Source organism: Atheta coriaria, unplaced genomic scaffold, assembly GCF_025399875.1.
Source record: "Atheta coriaria isolate IRGN ID8LTWV9N9 unplaced genomic scaffold, Caltech_Dcor_3.1 hic_scaffold_7_pilon, whole genome shotgun sequence".
NCBI classification, from domain to species: domain Eukaryota; kingdom Metazoa; phylum Arthropoda; class Insecta; order Coleoptera; family Staphylinidae; genus Dalotia; species Dalotia coriaria.
The window spans coordinates 13054400-13075702 of NW_027045449.1; the positions used below are offsets into that span (position 1 = coordinate 13054400).

Below are 21303 nucleotides of genomic sequence, written 5' to 3' on the forward strand. Positions count from 1 at the left end.
ATATTGTAGTGTACCTCATCATCTAGAAATCTTCGTTGTGCGACCGATTTTGAGAAGCCTGGAGGCATCCCAACGTCCGTTGACGGCGATGAAATATTCATCAATATTGCAAATTTTTCACTCTGTGTGAGTAGATTCGAGACCGCAGGACCTTCAGCAAACTGCTGGGGTGTTAACGTCAAAAAGCGGATCTTCATCAAGCAGTCGCGAATGCTTGGCGATCGACTGCTACCTGGTGGGCTTGTTGGTTCGTTACTGGGGGCACCAGCACCCACAAATGCACCTAAAACCCTCAATAAATTATACTCCTTGTTCCAGCAGAATAAATGATACAATAATAGCATTAAATAAACCCAATCATCAATCAATAAAAACACCACGATTGTTCAACATACAAAAAACTCTCTAAACAAACATATGCTGCATAAACACCAAGAAAATACTAAACCAAGTAAATTTTTAGTAAAAAAAAACTTTGAAACTTTATATATGCATATTTGTATATATGTATGTAGTAAGTAATACAGCACGATATTACCTATACCATCAAGCCGAGGTACTTTCGCATTCGCACCTGAACTATTGCTATTCTGCTTGGCGGCAAGCCGTGTCAGCGCCTGGAACAATTCCAGCTCGGAACTAATTGTCAAATATTCTTGATCCAGCATTGTCAGAATTGTACCAGTCTCAACATCCTCAAAACTGGCATCTTTAAGCACTTCCTCTGTCTCATTTTTTATTATCTGAAATTTATGTATAACTCAATATAACTCTTTAAGCCCCAACATTTTATTGTGCCTTATATTAAGGCTTTGTACTTATAATGAATTGCTTCAGTAAAAATATCATAAATTACCAGCAAACACTTGTCCATTAACTTAGGCTCTTCAAAAAGTTTCGCAAATTCATATGCCCTGCATGCATTCTTTGGCTTCAGATCTGACCATAAATATTTTGTACATTCTTCAACCAAGTGAGGAAGCATGTACTTCTTAGCACCATAACATAATTCACAAGCCTGGTCAAATGATGTCAAATTTATTTTGTCTGTGTAAATATATCTGTAAATAAATTAAATAAATTGTAGCACAATGCTTAACCTTTGTTTTGAAATAAACATACTCAAGTAATGCCTTAAATGCTTCTGGTTGTACATCAAGGATTGTGATGGGATTCTTCTCAGGCATTCCACCATAAAACATTGCCTGAAACACAGGACTGGCCATTGCAAGAAAGAGTTTGTGACACTCAATCACTTGCTGATTTGGCTCCATGCCAACAATGAATTTGCAATCACTCCATAGACCTGACTCGAGGAGATACTCTCCTCTATTCTTTATGCTCTTACATGATGTCTGCCAATCTGCTGGTGGTGGCCCAGACATCTACAATATAAAATAAAATCCTGTTTATTTTTCATCCATAGTTATTATTTGTATATTGAAACGAAACTTACATTGATTGCAGGATTTATGAGTAATGCAGGTGACACAAATGTTGTAACTAGCAAGTGCTATTGGGTTATCTTTATTTCACCATTTTCATTAGATGCAAATCTTTTACGAGTTTACTCTGGGCTCTTTATTTTGACGTTTGGCATTTGCACTGAGTGCACTTGGAATTTGCGATGATGCCAAGTATATTGCGCTAAGAACCCACACGTTGCACATTCAGCAATCCAACAGCCAATCGTTGCCGGAGTTCAAGAACCTGCAGCCAATCAGATGAAAGTTAATTTAAATATTAATTTGCAATTCTTATCTATACTTATTTTTGAACATTAAACTTTACTTAAAGAATTACATTAAAATGATCCTGAAATCTCTAATTTTTTGAAACTTTGTTTTACTGTCTTGTAACATGTCAAGGAGACATTATAAGTGCGTAACCTCACATTTCAAACAAATTCGTACTGTTTGGTTCTGTAGTAAACTTTTTTTGTTGAAAAATAAATTAAAATACAAGCAAAATGAATAACAAATTGCTTCGCGTAACGCAGATGAACGCTGTTTACTTTGACAAAGAAATATTCAACATCTTCAAGCAACATCTAAACAATTTCTTCAAATTTCTGCCAGTAATCATCTTTTAACCCTTGTGTACTTTGGTCCTTCTAATAACAATATATCATTTACAGCCTGAATTTGTTTCTAAATGTGATCCAGAAATCAACATGTTACTGCACATCTGTATTCTACACTATTCTGTGCTGCAGCACAATTGCACCTTTGGTCAGAAAATGTTGTCAATTAAATATTCCAACATGACTTACTACAAAAAGATGTGGTATTTAGTTGCACACAGCTTTGATTATTTAAGAGAAAGGTTGGAGCTATCAAAGCCTGATTCTGGTTTTAATTACTACTTCCACAAAGCAAATATGTTTGTGCAAATGTTAAGATTCTGCAACATTTCAATGTTTTTACAATATGGAAGCAAACCTCATTTAATTGAGAGATTTCTTGGTTTGGAACAAGTGTACAGTACAGACAATGCAGTCAGACACTATGAGGATAAGTACATGACCAGGGAGTTGATATGGAATGGTTTCATTGAAATTTTAGTTTATTTGTTGCCTTTAATTAATTATCATAAAATATCACGGATTGTGAGAAATGTTAATCCTCTACACAAGAAGCCTGAAGTTGAAAGGCATCTAAAGAGAGTAATTACAAGTGAGACTGTTTGTGCACATTGTGAGGAACCACCAATTGTACCATGTCACATGGGATGCAGTCATGTGTTCTGTTATTCTTGTTTGAGGGGTAATCAAGTGGCTGATAGTAAATATGAGTGTCCAGTATGTGAATATTTTGGGAAAAGGGATATATGCCAAAGAGTTCATGGTTGAATTAAAATTCATTATTTTATTAGTCTTCAGTTGTTTTTAAACATGTATGTAATATTGTTGACATGTCTTTTTATAAATTTATAAATAACATTCTTTGTTCTAATTCTTGTTAAAAAGATATTTTGTTTTTATATGCAATGACTGTGTTGACATCTTGAAAATGCCATATAAGTCATGTAGAGCAGTACAGGATTCTTATGCAAATACCTATGATAGTTGATGAGACTCTGCAAAACATCAATTATTTTACCAATCTTATAACTGTCAATACTTCTCTTCAGGAGGTTTGTTCTTTTTTTAGATTGAATAGCTGAGTTATAATCAAGGTGCATCAGGCTTTATACCACGCTCTATACATTCGGATTGTGTCACATGATGCTAACCCTAGTAAAAATCCATTTTAAAATTGGCATTTTTACCCTTTTATTTATTATAGTCAATATGATATATCTTTTCATTTTTATAGTTTTGGTTGGGTAAAATTTCAAAATTCTTGGACACGACATTCCTAGCCTTTCGGTTCAAGAGTGCCAATGATTAATAATTTTTGAAGTTTTCAGTTGAAAATACAATGTGCGGCCTCGAAAACAAGGGAGATACGCGCATGTCAAGGTAACATCTAACAGAAAAGGCACAGAATTATGAAATGCTACTACTCCTTACCCCAACCTATTTATATAGTGAAAAAACGGTGTATATAGGAAACTATATACGTGTGCAGCACTCGGAGTGCTAGGGATGGGCTTCACATCCCTGGTTATTAAAGAATTTCTTACAGAAAATCGTAACTTGCTTACGTGGTTCAATTTGTATTTTGCATTTGTGATTATATTATCCAAGAGACAGAATTAGAAAAAAATGCTTGTCCTATACAGAATTCTTCAAAAATTAAGAATCTAAAGCAATTTGTAATATTTATTATCAATTCAAAATGTTTTACCTATAAATTATTTATTTTAGACATTTTGAAAAGCTTTAAAAAGCGATTAATACGCATGTCGTAAAATACCATCTCCGCACAAGTTATAAAATTATAGAAGAAGGGCATATTTGCTACTCATTTTGAGACACTTATAAAGGGTTGGTAATCAAAAGGTTTTTAAACATGAACATGTCCTTTTTAGTATAGTATAGTGCTGTTCTTTTAGCGACGGCACATTATTTCAAACGAAATCCTGCAATGTATCAACATTGTATTGCAGGTCTCGTTTTAATTCTTGGATGAATGCATCGTGCATCGATTGATTTGGCGCAATCATTCCTACTTCTTTTCTATTAAAATTTTTCCTCAATTTTCTTTACTATAAACCTTGCTGAGCCCGAGACCTTTCCAACGAATGCAAAACCGTGGAAATCGGTTGGTGAGTTCTGGATTTATAGCGTCAGGAAGGAAAACCCGACTTATTTTTATATAGTAGAATATTAAAATATTAATAAAATACTATTTTACTATAGATAAATTACTTTTCTGCTTTGTTATAAAAGTAAACAGGTAATTCTCCAATCCAATAGTAGTGATAATTAATAAACTTCTTAAGTAGTTCTTATCTGCTTCTGGTCGGTTTTCGGCGATTCAATCTCACTCTTGCACCAGCTTAAAAACACTCTAATATTTGTTACTTCTAGATCAATAACTAGACCACTTTCTATCATCTATTACGTATTATCCGCGCACCGTACACATGTGTATCTGTCATGTCGGGGCCACCTATGCTCTCCGATCGAACGCAACTTTCACTTATATAGATCAATGTAATCGTTTTTTTTTTTTTCACTTATCAAATGTTATCCACCGTCCGATCATTTATGAGTGCGTGTCGCGTTATTCAAATCGTTTCGCCGCCTCGTGGTCATTAACAATTTAGCTCGGCGCGCGGCGATTAGCAGCGTGTATAATTACCGAATCGCCTCTTCCACTGGGCAACGCGAGGCAATAATTACGAATTTCGCCCGACATCGGCGGCGAGAGTACATTTTATTTTTAAAATTGTGCAATCACACCGGACTTTTGCTTGGATATTGAAAAGGTTGACTGACTGCGCCTGCCTGCTATTTTGTCTCGATTTATTATTTCATTAGCTACAGAACTATTTTATGGCCTTTATTTGTCGAAAACTCGATGAAATATGCAAATCACATGCATTTATGGGTTAATGACATTTTACGATCGGGTGACATGTATTCTTATGTTTCGTTTTGTTTTATCTTAAGACTAGGGTAACTTCTATAAATAAAAAATAAACATTTGCGTACAAAAATAGTTAAAATGGTAACTTTGTAGAAAAAATAACGTGTTGGTAACTATGAGTTATCAATTAAATACTACGGGTTTTAAGAAGAAAGCGCGCTTTTTCGTCCTATGATTAGTGCTTCTTGGAGTTGGTCACTTGAGCATGGAAGCCCGTTTTCCAGTCAGCCTGATAATGCACAGTACGCACATTGCCATCGGGTTCCACTAGAGAGTACGAACCGGTAACATTGTCGCCATCACGCTCCTCCTTTTGATTCTTGATGTCTCCAGTGTGATGATCCTCGACGCCATATTCGAAGGCGTAACGTGGATGAGCATCCTAAAATCCATAAAAAATATAACCTATAATGCTGACCTGTATTTAAAAAAAGTAGGTTAATTTACATAATATTTGCTCTGGTCCTCGCCATGTTCGTAATGATGAGTGTGATGATGATCATCAGAGTGGACAGCAACCTTGATGGGAGCAACATGGTGCACCGGAGCAGCATGATGTTGATATACCGGAACATGGTGATGAACCGGAGCAATCGGAGCAACAATCTTGGCCGGAGCCACGTGGGAAATATGAGAAGCATATTGCTGATAACTGTGACTGCTGGCATGGGCATCATGATGATAACTCGGGGCTTGATATACTTGTTTAACTACAGGAGCTTCATATTTCACTACAGGAGCGGCGTACTTAATAACTGGAGCTTCATACTTGACCACTGGCGCGGGAGCATGATAATTAATAACTGGTGCAGTGTATTTGACAACTGGAGCAGGAGCTGGAGTATATTTCACAACAGGTGCTGGTACAGCAACCTTATAGTTGTAAACTGGGGCGGGGGCAGGGGCAGAATAAGTCAACTTAGAAACAACCGGAGCAGAGATATGAGCATAAGAATTTCCGGAAGAATAAGATTTAAAGGTTCCAGGAAGAGATGGGAGATATCCGTTGTCAGGTTCTTTGACGGCTACCGGAAGAGCAAGTTGTTTCGATGGAGCTGGATAGTGATATCCGGAAGAGACGGAATGAGTAGTTGCAGCGGCATAAGTCACTGGAGTAGCAATTTTAGCCACTGGGGCAACATGAGCAACATGCGCAAGTTTCGCATAGTGTTGTCCACCAAAATCGCTTAAGCCTTTGGTGACGGCATAACTTTGAGGATGGTGGTGAAGTTTAAGCACTGGGGCCGCAACTTGTTGTTGGTGGTAAACCGGGGCTGAGTGTACTACAGGTGCGGAATGGTAGCTATGATAAGCTGGCGCATGATACACCGGCGCCGAATGGGCGTAGTGCGAATGAGAGTGCGAGTGATATCCTCCCGACGGCGGCAAGCCTAAAGCCAAAGCTTTAGCATCTCCGCCATGGCGGATTAAATCCGGATCTTCCAGGGCGCTCGCCAGGAGCGCGCTGGAGAAAAATCCAAAAAGCACCTAGAATTGATCATTAAAAATAATTATGCTGTAGATTCTCACTTATTGCACCGCATCACTATTTCACTTTTTTAAATCACATACGTACCAGTAACTTCATGCTTGCTTATGCGTGTGTCCGCGAAGAGGTTAAACGACGTCGTTCGCGTTACGAACGACTCTATGTACTGCAACATTAAAAAGAAGCACAAGTGCTTTTATACCGGCCAATTGGTCCAGTTCGGATAGTGGACAACGACTACATTCGGCCAATTTGTTTATCGCAAACATCGGACGCTTTCACGCGCCGAATACCGGCCACGGCTTGAACTGGCCGGATGGAATCGCCGCGATACATATTTTTTCGTATATTTTATCTTAGAGAAAGGTGACATACACCTATGTAGGAGCCGAAGAGATGTTGGAGAAATTAAAAGTTATTACTAATTTGACGAACAGACTTGTTTCAATAAGTGAACAATAACAAGTGAATATTTTTTGACAGATCATGGGTATGATTGTGTATGCGCATGCGTGCTTTATGTTATGATACTATAACCTATCTTTTGGACTTTTACATTGTTCTAGTCAAAAATCAGGCATTGTAAGTTTGTCAAGGACGAAAATTACGGGCCAAGTAGGCGGAAATTATTTTTTCCTTAAATTCAAAGAAAACAGTTTTAAATCCATTTAATCTTACGTAAAACGATTGTCGCTCTTGTTTTCTATCTGCCGATAATTTAATATACTATCGCCGTTTAATTAAATCGTTATTTGGACATAAATCAAACCTAAACGCTGCCGCGGCTGCATGTTACATGACTCCTGCGAGTTTGTTTGAAACGCAAGGCGCGGGTAAAAGGTTCATTTACATTTCTTCCAACGTAAAGTTTAGCGTAAATTTTAATTACACCAGAGTGGAACGCCAATGACGGCACGAACTTGATCGTAATAGGTGTTGTTATTGGGTTATTTTCGAATTGCGTTCGACAGCCATATTGGATATGAACACTGAACATATTGGACACATTTGTTATGAGTTGCGGTTTAATCTAAGGAAATTAACTTCAACTCTTTCTTCATTTTCCGTGTGTCGCCATAACATTCGTGCATTTTTACGTAAAATTTTGATTAAGCAATGCAATTAAAATACAAGTCATTTCTAAAGGAAGGAAGCGTACTTACTGATTCGACTTGACGTTGATGACGTTGATCGCGTTGTTGATTTTCAAGGCGCGTTTTGATATTGCTCTGTCATTCGACTAACGAGTTGGTTTAGCTAATTAGTTTCTGAGTTGTAACAGATTTTTTGGCGTGAGTGGTGCAATGTTTGTTTCTGCTATTGCATAATCATTTGTTTGTTTATCTTAATAGAAAAACAGTTATAATTAGTATTATCGGTAATGATTAAATTATGTGATACTGTGATTATGTTACGCTTTATACGGTTGACTTGCTACGCTTGGCGCAAGTGCGCGACTCAGAAAGAAAGGAAAACTCAGCGATGCGTAGCATCCAACCGCGCACCATGAAGTTCAAGAATAAAGTGTTATGTCAAGTGTAATGATGGTCTAGGACTAGGACATTGGAAAAAAATTTACGAATTTTTGCATAATTTGCCGCGAAGACATTTATTTTGTATAAAAGTTCTGAGTTACTTTATAAATATTTGTCAAATAACATGCGATGATTAAATGATTAAATATACTCATACATATTAATTAGTTATTAATAAATCAACTTACAAAGCGGATTTAACAAATTTGTAAATAACTAGCCGAATATTCTACGACCGGAATGTTCGTTTGAATGTTTGACGAATTCGCAAACATTTCAGTTTGCTTTAATTCTCATTTCCGCTCGGCTCTGGCGCTAAGAAGTCTTAATTAACACCAAATACATAAGTACAACATATATGCACAAACACGCAAATTTCGGTTTGAAAACTTGATCATTGGATGAGAAATTGCGCATGTTTAGGAAGTCGTCCGCTTTAATTTAAAACGTTCGCCATTTTTTTTAAAGATTCAAAACTTTAATTACACTTTTACCAAATGTAGATAGTTAAAAGATTAAACTGGAAGCAGAAAGTTAAGTTGAGCACAGTTTTTTTTTTCCTTCAAATGTTATGTTTGCAAAAGTAATGAGAATGAAAGGTTTTATCGTTGAGTATTTGCTCTGCATTTGGTTTGCGTTGGTCGTTTGCTAAGAAATTCTAGAGTAAGGAAACTGAAAATCTAGTTAACGAATGATTATGACCGAGTGAAATTATCACATGCGCTTGTATTTCAAGACTATGTTTTACGTTTGACAAACTGGTTTTCGTTCCACTTTTCATGTGAGAACATGTGAAAATGTTATATTTACAAGCAAATTATTTTAGCATATTTTGTAATGGAATCCACAATTTATTTGGAGAAAATTGTTGTTTTAATTATAGATTATTTTCAGCTTAATAGATAAACTTCCTAGAATATAAATTAAAAATAATCTACGCTAATGGTTTATAACATTCATATTGAATAAATTCCGTACTTAGTCTAGTTTAATTTTTTTTAAACATGAAATATATGGTTTTAATTAATAAAAAAACGATAATTACAAAATAATAAAAAAAAATCACATTCGCCCATGACAATTTGCTATTTGACAGCATTTTGCCCCATTTGTAGTAGATTCGTAGGTCTTGGCCGCGAGGAATGTTTCGCATCGTTGATTTTCACTTTTCTCTAACCGACTGAAAAGTATGAACACATTGTAATAAATAACCACTGCCTTTGAAAACAAATTATCGTCGCGCTTGTGTGACTTTTCTGACCTAGGCTAACATACACCGTATTAAATCTACGACCTCTTGTCTTTAACCACCAAATTATCACCCATCGCATATGGGTTATTGTACGGGTATATGGTTGTTTTGGCTAGCAATGTGGCATTTGGAAAGTGAAAAACAAGAACAACACACACACATATGCACACATAAAATTACGCGTACTTTCCAAGTACATAATGCGATTATGAACGGCTCGCGCTAAATCTATTAAGAAATACACGCGCCGAACGAGTTCTGCGATTGAAAAACTTTTAACACCTAGTAAAGTGCCTTAAGCCCATTATTACCATTACCACGCTACCAGCGGGCGACGCCAACAATTATTAATATGTATTAAAATTAGGCATTAGCGGCGTATTATACGATTGCGACAAGCCCGCGCACGACCGACGCGCCGAAGTGTAATAATCTAGATTTTTGTCAGCGGCGTTTATCGTGAAATCTAAAAAATGCGCTCAAGAAATCAATACATTTCTCAGGCACATTGCTGCGCTGTGGCTATATGAACTACTCGGCGCCGTTTTTGTATCGCTGGATCGGTTTTTGTTTGCGGGACACGGCTTGCACGTTTGGAATTACATAATGCAGTGGTACACGCCTAAAAAAGTGCGTACAAATGTTAAAACCAAGAATAAATGACAATACTATTATAAAAACTATTTTTTTTACTATTTTTTTTTTTTTCATTCCATAACCTCAAAATTGTATACTTTATGTGTAAATTTAAGGTTTAGTTATTATTGTTATTTAAATGATCTTTAAATATGTACGTATATCAATAATCTTTTCATTTCTTAAATAAAAACTAATTTTTTTACAATTTTTACCATTTTTACCATTTGACGTAGCAACATCAAAATCAAGAATTTTTTTGTTTATGTTTGAGGTTAATTTCTTATTATAATTTATATCATCTTAAAATCCATATGTGTAACAATAACTCTTCTATTTTGCAAATTTAAACCTAGATTTGTTACCGCTGTCGTGTTTCAAATTTAAACCGCTTTCTGTTAGATACGATGTTTCGAGTTTGGCAAAACAATAAAACTTGAATCGCCACCGAGCGACCAACAACAACAAAAAAAAAAACGTCGATAAAACGTCGAGTTTACGACGCCTTTAACGCGACATTTTCACAACTTAATAACTAAATAAGTAAAAGTCACCAGAAGTTGCAAAACTGCGCCGCGCCGCCGCTTGTAAAAATTATTTTATAGCTTAATTTTAGGTTTTATGACTTATTCGGCGGCAATCTCGACCGAAATATTGCCCAGCATGTAATCAATCAATCAAATCAAATTTATATAAAATCTGCATACACACACACTGGGATACTCGTACAAATGTATTAATAGAAACATATAAAGTGATGTAGGAACACACAATAGACGAACATGTGTGCTGCGGTTTTTAGCAATGTTAGATAAGTGTTTTTTGCATTATTTTATGAGTTACCTATTTGCCCAATGCTAATTAAATTCGATTGCATATCGACCGACGTTTGAGCATTCGCTATCAAAGCCATTAAATAAAATGTTCGACGGGACCGTTTTCAGTGTTCGATGTGTTTTTATGCGCTGCTTTCTCGACTAATGCATATGTTATTAATTAATTAAAAAGTTTGAAAAGTGAATTAATTACATTCGATGCCAATAAAATATCAATTAGAATTTGGGATAATTAATAGGCGCCATCATCTTTAAACCATTTTTTCATTTCTTATTATATTTAGTTATTAAAATGAGAATTGAGGTGGTTTTGTTTTAGTTTTTGTGTGGATGCGTTTGGCATGTTGCGCATGGCGGGGCGCCCGATAGAAATGAAAGAAATATGCGAGACTACTATTGGAGTTCCAGCTGCTTCGGAACTGTCAGTGAGATAATAAATTAAACTACTTACTTACGCAATTTCTAACGTGGTATTCGTATGTACTTATAATTGCCATGCATAATATAATCGAAATTGATGGAATTGAAAATGGAATTGAAATTTATTAGGACTAGACTACGTATAAATTGATGTATCAAAATAATGCACTTGGTTTTAGGGTTACCTTGTATGTGAGAACAGGTGTTTCGGGTTTAATTAGGTATATTGGTGCATAGAAGAGTAGAACTTTAAAATGAACTCCAAATTGCACAAGTTGCAGGAAAAAACTGAATTAGCAAAAACAAAAATGATTTTAAGGTTTTTGTCAACAGTAAAAATTTACTAATGTAAGAAAATAAATTAAACCGTTGTCTCATATTAATTTTATGGAAAAAAGTTTATTTTAGAAATATCTCCAACTCTAATAGCTTTTTTTACACGTTGCAAGTTATAATTTCAATGTTATACTTTACATGATTACTCACTGAACTGTTTTAAAGCTGGTCTGAGAATTTCATAAAATTTAGTCTAGCCGTTTTGGAGTCTATCGAGAACACACATACACTCATCAATTTATATACTTATATAAAGGTTCTTAAGTCAAATTTTACAATAATAAATAAATAAACAAAACAATTTCGTATATAACATTATGAATTGCACGTCAAATTCTTTAAACTGTAGCAATTTAGCAATGCAGTTGACTTGTTAGTAGCTGTGCTTAATTTTCTTTAAACTAGATTATCTCAGTGATTAATTTGCTGCGCACAAAAAATAAAAGTCGAACCAGATAATCCGACTCGAACAATCGTGTTCAGGCATTCGCGTCGAGATAGCGTCGAATCGATTCGTGTTGATTTTGTGTGTTGAAGCTGCGATAATTAATGTTAATTTATTAGGTATACGAGCGCGCGAACGTGCGCTTTTTCTGTATTTACATTATTTTGCGCACGCACGCGTGCAAACGTTTTCGGATTCGGCTACCGAATTTCGCACGCGAATCCGCGACCGCGATTACATAAATTGACATATAAATATATATACAAACGTGTGTGCGTGCGCGCCTCAAAATGCTAAAACATTTAACCAAATTGAAAACTAATACACAAGCGTGCGCGAGCGCCCAATTCGATATGCTTGTAATCGTGTTAAAATACACCAAAATCTGAATTTTTATAGGATCTCTTATTATATTCAGGCAATTTTGAGTGATTTATTAACATATTAAAATTCATAAGCTAAAGATAAAAGTGTGTTTATAAAATACATATATAAAGTTATACAAAATAGTATATTAATTATCATATGGCTAAACGGAGGCTTTAGTCACGAGATTGATTGCCAGCAAACGTAGCGAGCTTTATTTAATCGAGTGTTTAACAACGTTTAGTCATGAGATGCTTGCACTTTTTATTCTTCTACTCTATTTCCACGTTTATATGTTTTAAATCTACATGTAATTTGTTCGCACACTACTGGTAATTGTAAGGTTATAAATGCCGTGCCGCGCCGATCAGCGCATAGCAGCGCCTGCTTTATCCACGAGCAGCAGCAGTGCTTGTTTGACTGGCGGCGCAGGGCATTTCAAATGATCTTGTGCTGCACCGTAACCAAATCGCAGGGCAAGCTCCGTCCCGTGAATAAAGCCCATGAGTAAAGTACTTTACGATATTTTAAATAGAAGTCAAAATGATTATGTTTGTTATATGCAAGTGTCGAGACTATAGTGTGTCAAATATTTTCTACATTGAAACCTAATTTAGATTCAAATTTGTAATATTAAAATATTGCTTGCAATTTTGAACGATCAATCCAGGTGCCTGTCATAAACTAAACTTATTATTTATGAGCCGTATGCGTTATTTTTCTATAATAGCGATCGTAAAGCACTATGAGAAATGGGACCGATCAAACGATCCGCTGTTCTCGATAGTATTCTGCACGCTATGAACACGCTCGAAATCACTTTTACGAGATGGTGACCACTCGGAGAGCATTTCTTGCGCATTGGTGAGCATGTTACGCGCTTTTGTGCGTGAGCACGTCAGGAATTAAATAATGGAGCTAATTATTAATTTGCTTACAACCTCAACACAAGAACGAGAGGTTTTGAAATGCGTTTCTTATAAATTGCTTCGTGAAACGCCCAGGTAAAATTCTTCAGAGTTGCATGACAGTTTTTAATCTCGAATATAATATTTCAGTGAAACGTTGAGTTATTATAGTTAATAGAGTCAAGAATATTTATAATTCATAGTTATGCTGATATAAAACTTATAAAATAGGTTATTATGCGGTTACATTTTGTTAGTTTGGTTGCATACGTTGTAAAAGTTTTGTATTCTGTTGATGATATTTATTTCCAATTAAAAAATGAATCAATGATCATTAATTCACCTGATCAAATATTAAATTTCTATAAATTAATTGCACATTAAAGCGTAAATTGTAGGTTATGCCAAATATGGCAATATAACACAAGACACACGTAAAACATGTGGAAGTAATAAAATATGAATAAAGATAAAAAGCAAATAAAACACACGTAAGCTCGTGGTACGCATTGCAAAACACTTGATTTGCTATAATTTCTCTTCGAAATCAAGTCGTATAGGTTAGTTGTTGGTTAGTTAGCGTGCCAGTTGTGGCAAATTATGAACCATTTTAAAATACTTCAAATTACACGGGAGCAGTTATATTCGTAAAGACATTACGAAAATATTATTACGCATATCTTCATCAACAAGTAGCAAATGAACTAAAATTAAATTAAATTTGATATAATTTATTACTCGTCTGGAATGTTGATAGTAATTTTTGCTAACTTTATATGTAACACAATCAATTAAATATCTACTTATATAGAAAACTATAATTAAGCTGGCCTGTAAACATAGTGAAATCTAAAATCTTCTTTGTGTGCTTGTACTAATCTCAACGTAAACATTTGAAATATTTTAGAGCTATTTTAATATAATAGGCTTAATTAATTGTTAACGACGAGGTTTTGAAATCGCAAGCAAAAAATACTTTAAAGGAGAGAGAAGAATATTGAACGGTTTTATTTATGAATGATTTATTGATCTGAGAGCGATCAAATGTGTACTTGTGTGTTAGCAAAAACGAGAGCAATTAATCCAGTTTTACGTCTTTATCTTTCATTTTTAAATTGGGTATTGAACAAAATTAATATTCAAAAACAATTTTCGTCTTTTTGTTTTTTATGAGTTCCAGGTTGACACAAATCATTCTTATTAGTATTATAAATGCGCAATTGAGTTTGTTTGTTACTCTTTAACTCGGAAACTACTTAACAGATCATCATAAATTTTTCTACACATATTTTTATGAGTGTTGCAAACATAGTACACTTTTTATTCCAAATATAGTGATTTAAACGTAGTTATACTTAACTAACTCAAACTGAGATGGCGCTAAAGAGTGTCATACTAACTCTAAGAAACAAAAAAGTAAATATTAATTACATATTTATTAAACACTACACGAACGAAGTCGCGGCCAAGTGATAGTTTCTAACAAAGAGGTATTCAAAATTAGTGTAAATAATTGAGTCAACATTAATATTAATAGAGCGAGAGCCAGTGACGGCCAGACTTTCGTCATTTTAGGAAAGATGAAATTTTGTCCATGTGTTTCTCCAGCACAGGTAAGAACGATCCCCAATTATGAAACCTGGATCGTGGTTCCTTTGGCAGTTAACAGCCAACAAAGATGTACACATGATGACCTATGTTTCGTTATTTTAGCAAACTCCATTTTTGCATATTTTATTCGTCACATTATTATAACATGCGCTGCTCATTGCCAGTCACCTGGTATGGTTTCAACCCTAGCCAGACACCCTAAAGTATATTTTTTTAACTTTTTTACTTTCGTTATATTAGGAAAGCTGAATTTGATACACATTATACAGAGAGCTATGAAACTGTGTTTTCCAGCACGCCAGACAGTTTGGTCGGTTCTATCATCCTGCCAGACGCACTGAAAGTGTATAAGAGTTGCAAAAATTGAATTGTTTATACATGAAATTTTCGCATAATAGTAATTTTATTTCAACAAATATTTAATAATAATCATCACTGTTATCGATATCTCCATTTTCGCCATCACTGCAACTCCAGTCCGATGTTTGATCGTTATCAATATCGCCTGCTCCGTCCGTTTATACAAAAATAAAATAAAATCAAATTAACTGAAGCTTTTAATAAAAAAAAATTGCGCAACTTTGATGCTAGCAGCTTACCACCTTGCAAGAGTGAGCTACTTCAACAATTTTTGCGAGCGAATCATATATGTTGTATATGGATTATTATTAAATATTTGTTGAAATAAAATTACTATTATGCGAAAATTTCATGTATAAACAATTCAATTTTTGCAACTCTTATACACTTTCAATGCGTCTGGCAGGATGATAGAACCGACCAAACTGTCTGGCGTGCTGGAAAACACAGTTTCATAGCTCTCTGTATAATGTGTATCAAATTCAGCTTTCCTAATATAACGAAAGTAAAAAAAGTTAAAATATAATATACTTGAGGGGTGTCTGGCTAAGGTTGGAACCATACCAGGTGACTGGCAATGAGCAGCGCATGTTATAATAATGTGACAAACAAAATATGCAAAAATGGAGTTTGCTAAAATAACGAAACATAGGTCATCATGTGTACATCTTTGTTGGCTGTTAACTGCCAAAGGAACCACGATCCAGGTTTCATAATTTGGGATCGTTCTTACCTGTGCTGGAGAAACACATGGACAAAATTTCATCTTTCCTAAAATGACGAAAGTCTGGCCGTCACTGGCTCTTGGTCTATAAGTACAATGACTTAAGCAATAATATTTGGATGCCTAAAAATAGAAAACTATACTCCTACTATACTATAACTTATTTTATATATGACACAAAACATTGTGAAAACATATCATTGTTAATATTTCATTGAAGTAAATATTGGTGTAACATGTAACGTGATCTTGTTGAGATATGACGAATGTAGACGTCTAACTTCTGGGTGGCTTGACTAGTCACCGAAGTGACGCCATATTAGTAGTCGCGTTGTTTTACACCACGCTATGCGAAATGGTAACGCGTATCATTACCACAGCACGGACGAGATTTTCGAGTTGACTTGAACTGAGATTATTAGGTTAATATGTGTGGCAAACCGCAATCACAGTGGGGGACGTTTTTTATTAATTAATTGACAGTATAACCTATAATCAGTGATATTATATGACGGGTATGTCGAATCTAATATGTAACACGCGCCACAACACGACAATAATTAATAATAAAATTAAACGCATTTAACTAGTCTTAAAATAGATAATTTGATTATAATCTGAACAAAATTTGTAATGAGCAGAATAATAATAGATTTTAATAAAAAGTAATCTAACTAATTATTTTTTAGTTTCATTAACTTTTTATGTGCCAACTGAGTTAATAAAATTCTTAATTTTAATTTAAAGAAGAATATTCATATCAGAATTTATACTTTTGTGGAAAAAAGTAGCCTATTTATATGATTAGTTTTTGTAGCATTGATGGTGAAAATTGCATTTGAGGATGAAATTTTTAAATTCCCTTATAGCTTAGTTTCATTCGAATATTGCAAGATATTCCCCACTTATCTTCTAACTTGCGTTGCCGTAAAATTAGATCAGCGGAGCTCAAAAATAAAACAATGGCGTATCTCAATGATACACGCGCCGATTGGCATGATTTGTCGGGGTTACTCGCAACTATTGTTTCGTGGATATGTGGGTGACTCCCATTACCCGCTGACTCCCATTACCCTACTCTCCTAATACTGAACCTAATTAAACTTCAAGTCAAGCACTAAAATACCAAGTACAACTTTTAAAAATGATATAATTAATTCAAATAACTCATCCTAACCTAGCCCAATATAACCTTACCTTTTACCATTTCATTTTATCTTTGCACACCTGCGTTCCTTCAAAATTGAAATCTAACATTAATAAGACTATTAAATGCAATTATATAACGCTTAGGCCTAGAACCTAGATATTTCCTAGGTGGCCGTCTCGCAGGCATTCTTTAATTATAATCATTGACAAAAATACCTGCAGCTTCAGGCCGAAGAAAGTGCCGCAATAAATAACTGCTAATTTGCCACTTCAATTACGTCCTCCGTCAAATCCACTTGCTCTCCAAGTCTCCGCTCATGTTGTTATTAAAGTCGAAAAACGCTCAAAGATAGACATGCTTGTAATTTATACATTTATTGCTCGGTAATCCAGATATTACGCACATTTAATTGCCGATGTCTCGTCCGCAGAACGCGTAACTCGTGAATAAATTAAGGAAATAGTAAAAAGCAACACAAAAAATATGTGCTCCTTTTATATGCTCGCACACTTTTAGTTTAATTTAATTTAATTTTATATCATGTTATAATTTAATTTGGACGGGCTTCACGCGCCTTTAGCCATCGTGACTACACGCTTTGCAAATTTCGTTTTAAACGTTGTAAGCCATGTTCTTCACGAATCAATTTCATTGCATATTGAAATTTGTATAAAAATTTAAATAAATGTAATTTAAAGTTTGATGTTGTACGATAACAATGTTGTTATAGTTGAGAAATATACATAAGCCCCAAGGGCTTAAGAAGTAGATGACAAGCATTAGCTAAACGAATATCAATTTAATTATATAAGCTGATATCTTGACACAATCGATTTTTATCGTCTGTTCCATTTCATATCTACTATCAGGACATGATATTTTAATGAAATCGAGAAAATATGTTTGCGTAATATTACATTCTTGTAATACGCTTAATATCATAAAATGTGTTTTTAATGGGTATTAGATTTTTAAAACTGATAATATCGGTAGGAATTTACGAAACTTACAAAAATTTAAATATTTGAGCCTCACCCACGATTCAGAATGAAACTAGGAAATGGCGGATGTGTTGTCAACAAGTACTACAAATTTTAACTAATATTCTACATGCAAATGTACGTTTGTCAACAATTTTTGCACAATTTTAGCACAGAGATATGTTTAACCACAGAAAATCAAACTGACTTTTTTTAAGTCGCAATAATATTTTGCCCAGGTTGAAAAATGTGACAGGAAAGTTAATATTTAGATTTAATCATAGTTATAGTTATTTAATTATAATTAAGATTCAATTAAGTAAAACGTACATTATGAGAAATCTTTTTATTAAAATGGAGAATCTTATTGACGGATTAGACACATAAAACAAAAAAGTAAAAATTTAGGTTATTTTTTCTTAAAATCTGCGAAGGTGGCCTGCAAATCTGGTATTTAAATAACTGAAGTTAACCTTAGTGCCAGTAGATGTTATACTGCCAATGCTAGGCAACCAAATCAACACTACCCGACCTCCTTATCGCGCGCAACTTGCTCATTGAATTCAAAGTTTCACTTTCACGCACTCTCAGAAGCGTACATCAAATATATTTCTAATGAATTTATTTTGAGTGGGTATATGACATGTGTTGAATGTAAAAACTCTAAAAAAATCTATAATTAATATTCATTTCGAGATTAAAAATATCTACACCTACGATGTTCTACTGACCACCATAACGCTAAAAATATTAGTGTCTGCAATCTGTGCAAAACTCGAATGCGAAATGTTTATATAAATAATAATAATTAGAAATTTTGAATGTTACATTTAGCGGTGTACGTCGTTATCTATGCATGTATCGATTATGCAGATTGGAGGCATTAGTCGAAACAACAGCGGAACGATAATTTGTTTACCGAGCGCTTTTTTTGTGCGTTGCTGCTCCGAAATATTGAAAGATTCCGGTTGTAAGTTGTAAGTAGCGCCTGATTGCATCGCTGCTTTATTCGCGTGGTGTATTCTATGAATAAATGAATTTATAATCAGTAAGAGACAATGGCGTTTTGCCATATGGCGACATTGTCATGCTGTGACATTGTCACGAAGCAGTCCTGATAGATTTGTTTGGTGATAATTTTGTTTTGTTATTGCGTTTGTCATTTATTTTATTAGTCATTTACTACGGAATATAAACTTAACTGAACTAAAGTAGAGCTCTTTTGTTTGAGAATGTGAAAGTCTATCTTTTAGTAATGTAAATTAAGGAAAAAAACTAAAAATCGCAAGTGGAGCATGTGTGATATATAGATTACATTTTTAGGTGTTATTTTATAGGTTTGATCGACATAATGGCATTTTGACATCGTCCTAACCCTAAAATGAATATTATTTTCATTTTTGAGGTTAAATGATAGTTCTAACTCTATGCAACCAGTTGGGCATTTGTGTTCTCGTATTTCTTAATTTTTGATATTTGTTGATTCTATATATTTTTTTGAATATTTGGAAAAAAATATATTTGTAAACATTTGAATTATTTATTATTTAAGAAAAAGCTGGTTTTCAAACTACATATTGTGTTTAAAGTTTTGGCACCATTCTATATATTTATCTATTGGGAAAATTAATTCTTAACCTCTGTCTCAAGCTATCTGCCTCTCAAACAATTGATTCGTTGCATTTACTGCTATACAGCAATTGAATAGGAAATGACACTACTTGTATGCAAGTAATATTACACTACGCATATATGTCGTTACGCATGACTAATTTCCATAAGATAATGCAAAGTGAACTAACATGAGTCCGTATTGCATCAGCCAGACACAATCTTCACAAAACTCATCAATTCTTTCATTTATCATTTTATTCTTTTCGTTTACTACCAAAACATAACCGAAAAATGATATTCTATGAAATTTTTAAATTACTTTACTTTATCTTAAAATTTTTATTGTTGGCACTACTTGTGCAGTTCACTTTAGTTTACACCTATCACGCACCCCCTCTAATTCAACGCACCAATCACAACACTTGATAGTGTCTGATAGTGCCTTCTCATGCACCAAACATCATAATAAGTTTAAGTTTCACGTGATATTACAAAATCATCCCGTTTTTTTCGGCAGAGTAAACTCCTGAACTAATGCAAATTGAGTGAATGGCCGTTTTGGCACTATATAAAGCCGGGTGGTGTTCTTCTAAACTCATACAGTTCCAACAGCTTCAAGCAGTTTCAACAACAACTAAAAAAGAACTCAAAAAGTTCACATAAAAACAATCAAGAAAAACATCAAAACCAGTACAATGTTCAAATGTGTAAGTTTAAACTATATACTCGTAGATAAATATTTAAATATATTTGTTTTACTATAATTTTAAATAATCAATATTAATAGTTATTTGCTGTCGTCTTTGTGGTGGTGTTCATCAACAACGCACAATGCTACCCCCCCGCCGAATCATACCAACAAGTCAACCTCGGTGGTAAAACTTTGGGCTTAAGTCTCAGTCGAAAAAGTTTGGGCTTAGAGCTTGGTGGTGAGACAAGTAAACTCATCCAAATTGTACAACAGCCAATTCTCATCAAAGAATCAGAACCACAAATCGATTACATTGTAAGTAAAATATTATTCCATTCAAATTTAGGTTAAAAACACGTTTTTGCTTAGGCATACCCAAAATACGGCTTCAAATATGGCGTTTCCGATCCGAAGACCGGGGACAACAAAGAGCAACAGGAAGAACGTGATGGCGACGTCGTTAAAGGAGAATATTCTCTGGTTGAACCCGATGGCACAAAAAGAATCGTAAAATACACCGCTGATAAAAAGAATGGCTTCAACGCTGAAGTTATTAGGGCTGGACACGCCATTCATCCACAAGTTGTATCCGTTCAGAAAGTTATTACTGTTCCCGTCAAAAGCTGGGGTGGTGATAGTTATTGATTTTTTGGTATATTTGACTGATCATCATATCATCTAATGGCTGTTCTTCCTTCATCATCATCGTTATTTTAGACATTACATTTTATTGTACTTAACCTACAAAATGATCCAACATGTGGTCTTTTATCAAATAAATTGATTTATGCATTCATTTTGTTGTTTGTTCTGTCTCATTGCCTTTATCTGATTGAAGCATGATAAATAATTTATTTATTTATTATCCATACATATACTAAAATATTAAAAGAAAAATATTGAATAATGAT

General features: G+C 34.3%; 4 protein-coding genes across 5 annotated transcripts in view; 2 read left to right on the top strand and 2 right to left on the bottom strand.

Moving 5' to 3' along the window:
- The window catches only part of LOC135796367 (BTB/POZ domain-containing protein 6), a 2521-nt gene extending 892 nt beyond the window's left edge, over positions 1-1629 (bottom strand). The window contains exons 1-5 of one of the 2 annotated variants that reach the window (XM_065308368.1): positions 1457-1629; positions 1123-1385; positions 857-1061; positions 575-743; positions 15-283 (exon numbers count right to left, since the gene is read on the bottom strand). In XM_065308368.1, the coding sequence (XP_065164440.1) occupies positions 15-283; positions 575-743; positions 857-1061; positions 1123-1385 (906 nt within the window). In that variant the 5' untranslated portion in view covers positions 1457-1629. Of the gene's footprint in view, positions 1-14; positions 284-538; positions 744-856; positions 1062-1122; positions 1386-1456 lie in introns of both variants that reach the window. The other variant, XM_065308367.1, reaches the window with a different exon arrangement.
- The window catches only part of LOC135796370 (cuticle protein 19-like), a 23818-nt gene extending 2630 nt beyond the window's left edge, over positions 1-21188 (top strand). The window contains exons 2-4 of the mRNA XM_065308372.1: positions 20219-20408; positions 20489-20707; positions 20762-21188. Coding sequence (XP_065164444.1) covers positions 20397-20408; positions 20489-20707; positions 20762-21037 — 507 coding nt within the window. The 5' untranslated portion in view covers positions 20219-20396 and the 3' untranslated portion in view covers positions 21038-21188. The remainder of the gene's footprint in view (positions 1-20218; positions 20409-20488; positions 20708-20761) is intronic.
- On the top strand, positions 1867-2954 carry Pex2 (peroxin 2). Its single transcript, XM_065308369.1, has 2 exons — positions 1867-2077; positions 2138-2954. Exons 1-2 carry the CDS (start codon positions 1970-1972, stop codon positions 2849-2851), a joined length of 822 nt encoding a protein of 273 aa, XP_065164441.1. The 5' UTR covers positions 1867-1969; the 3' UTR covers positions 2852-2954.
- LOC135795600 (uncharacterized) lies at positions 5024-6627 on the bottom strand. Its single transcript, XM_065307317.1, has 3 exons — positions 6616-6627; positions 5487-6527; positions 5024-5421 (listed from the first exon to the last, which is right to left on the bottom strand). Exons 1-3 carry the CDS (start codon positions 6625-6627, stop codon positions 5215-5217), a joined length of 1260 nt encoding a protein of 419 aa, XP_065163389.1. The 3' UTR covers positions 5024-5214.
- Positions 21189-21303: the final 115 nt, after the last annotated feature.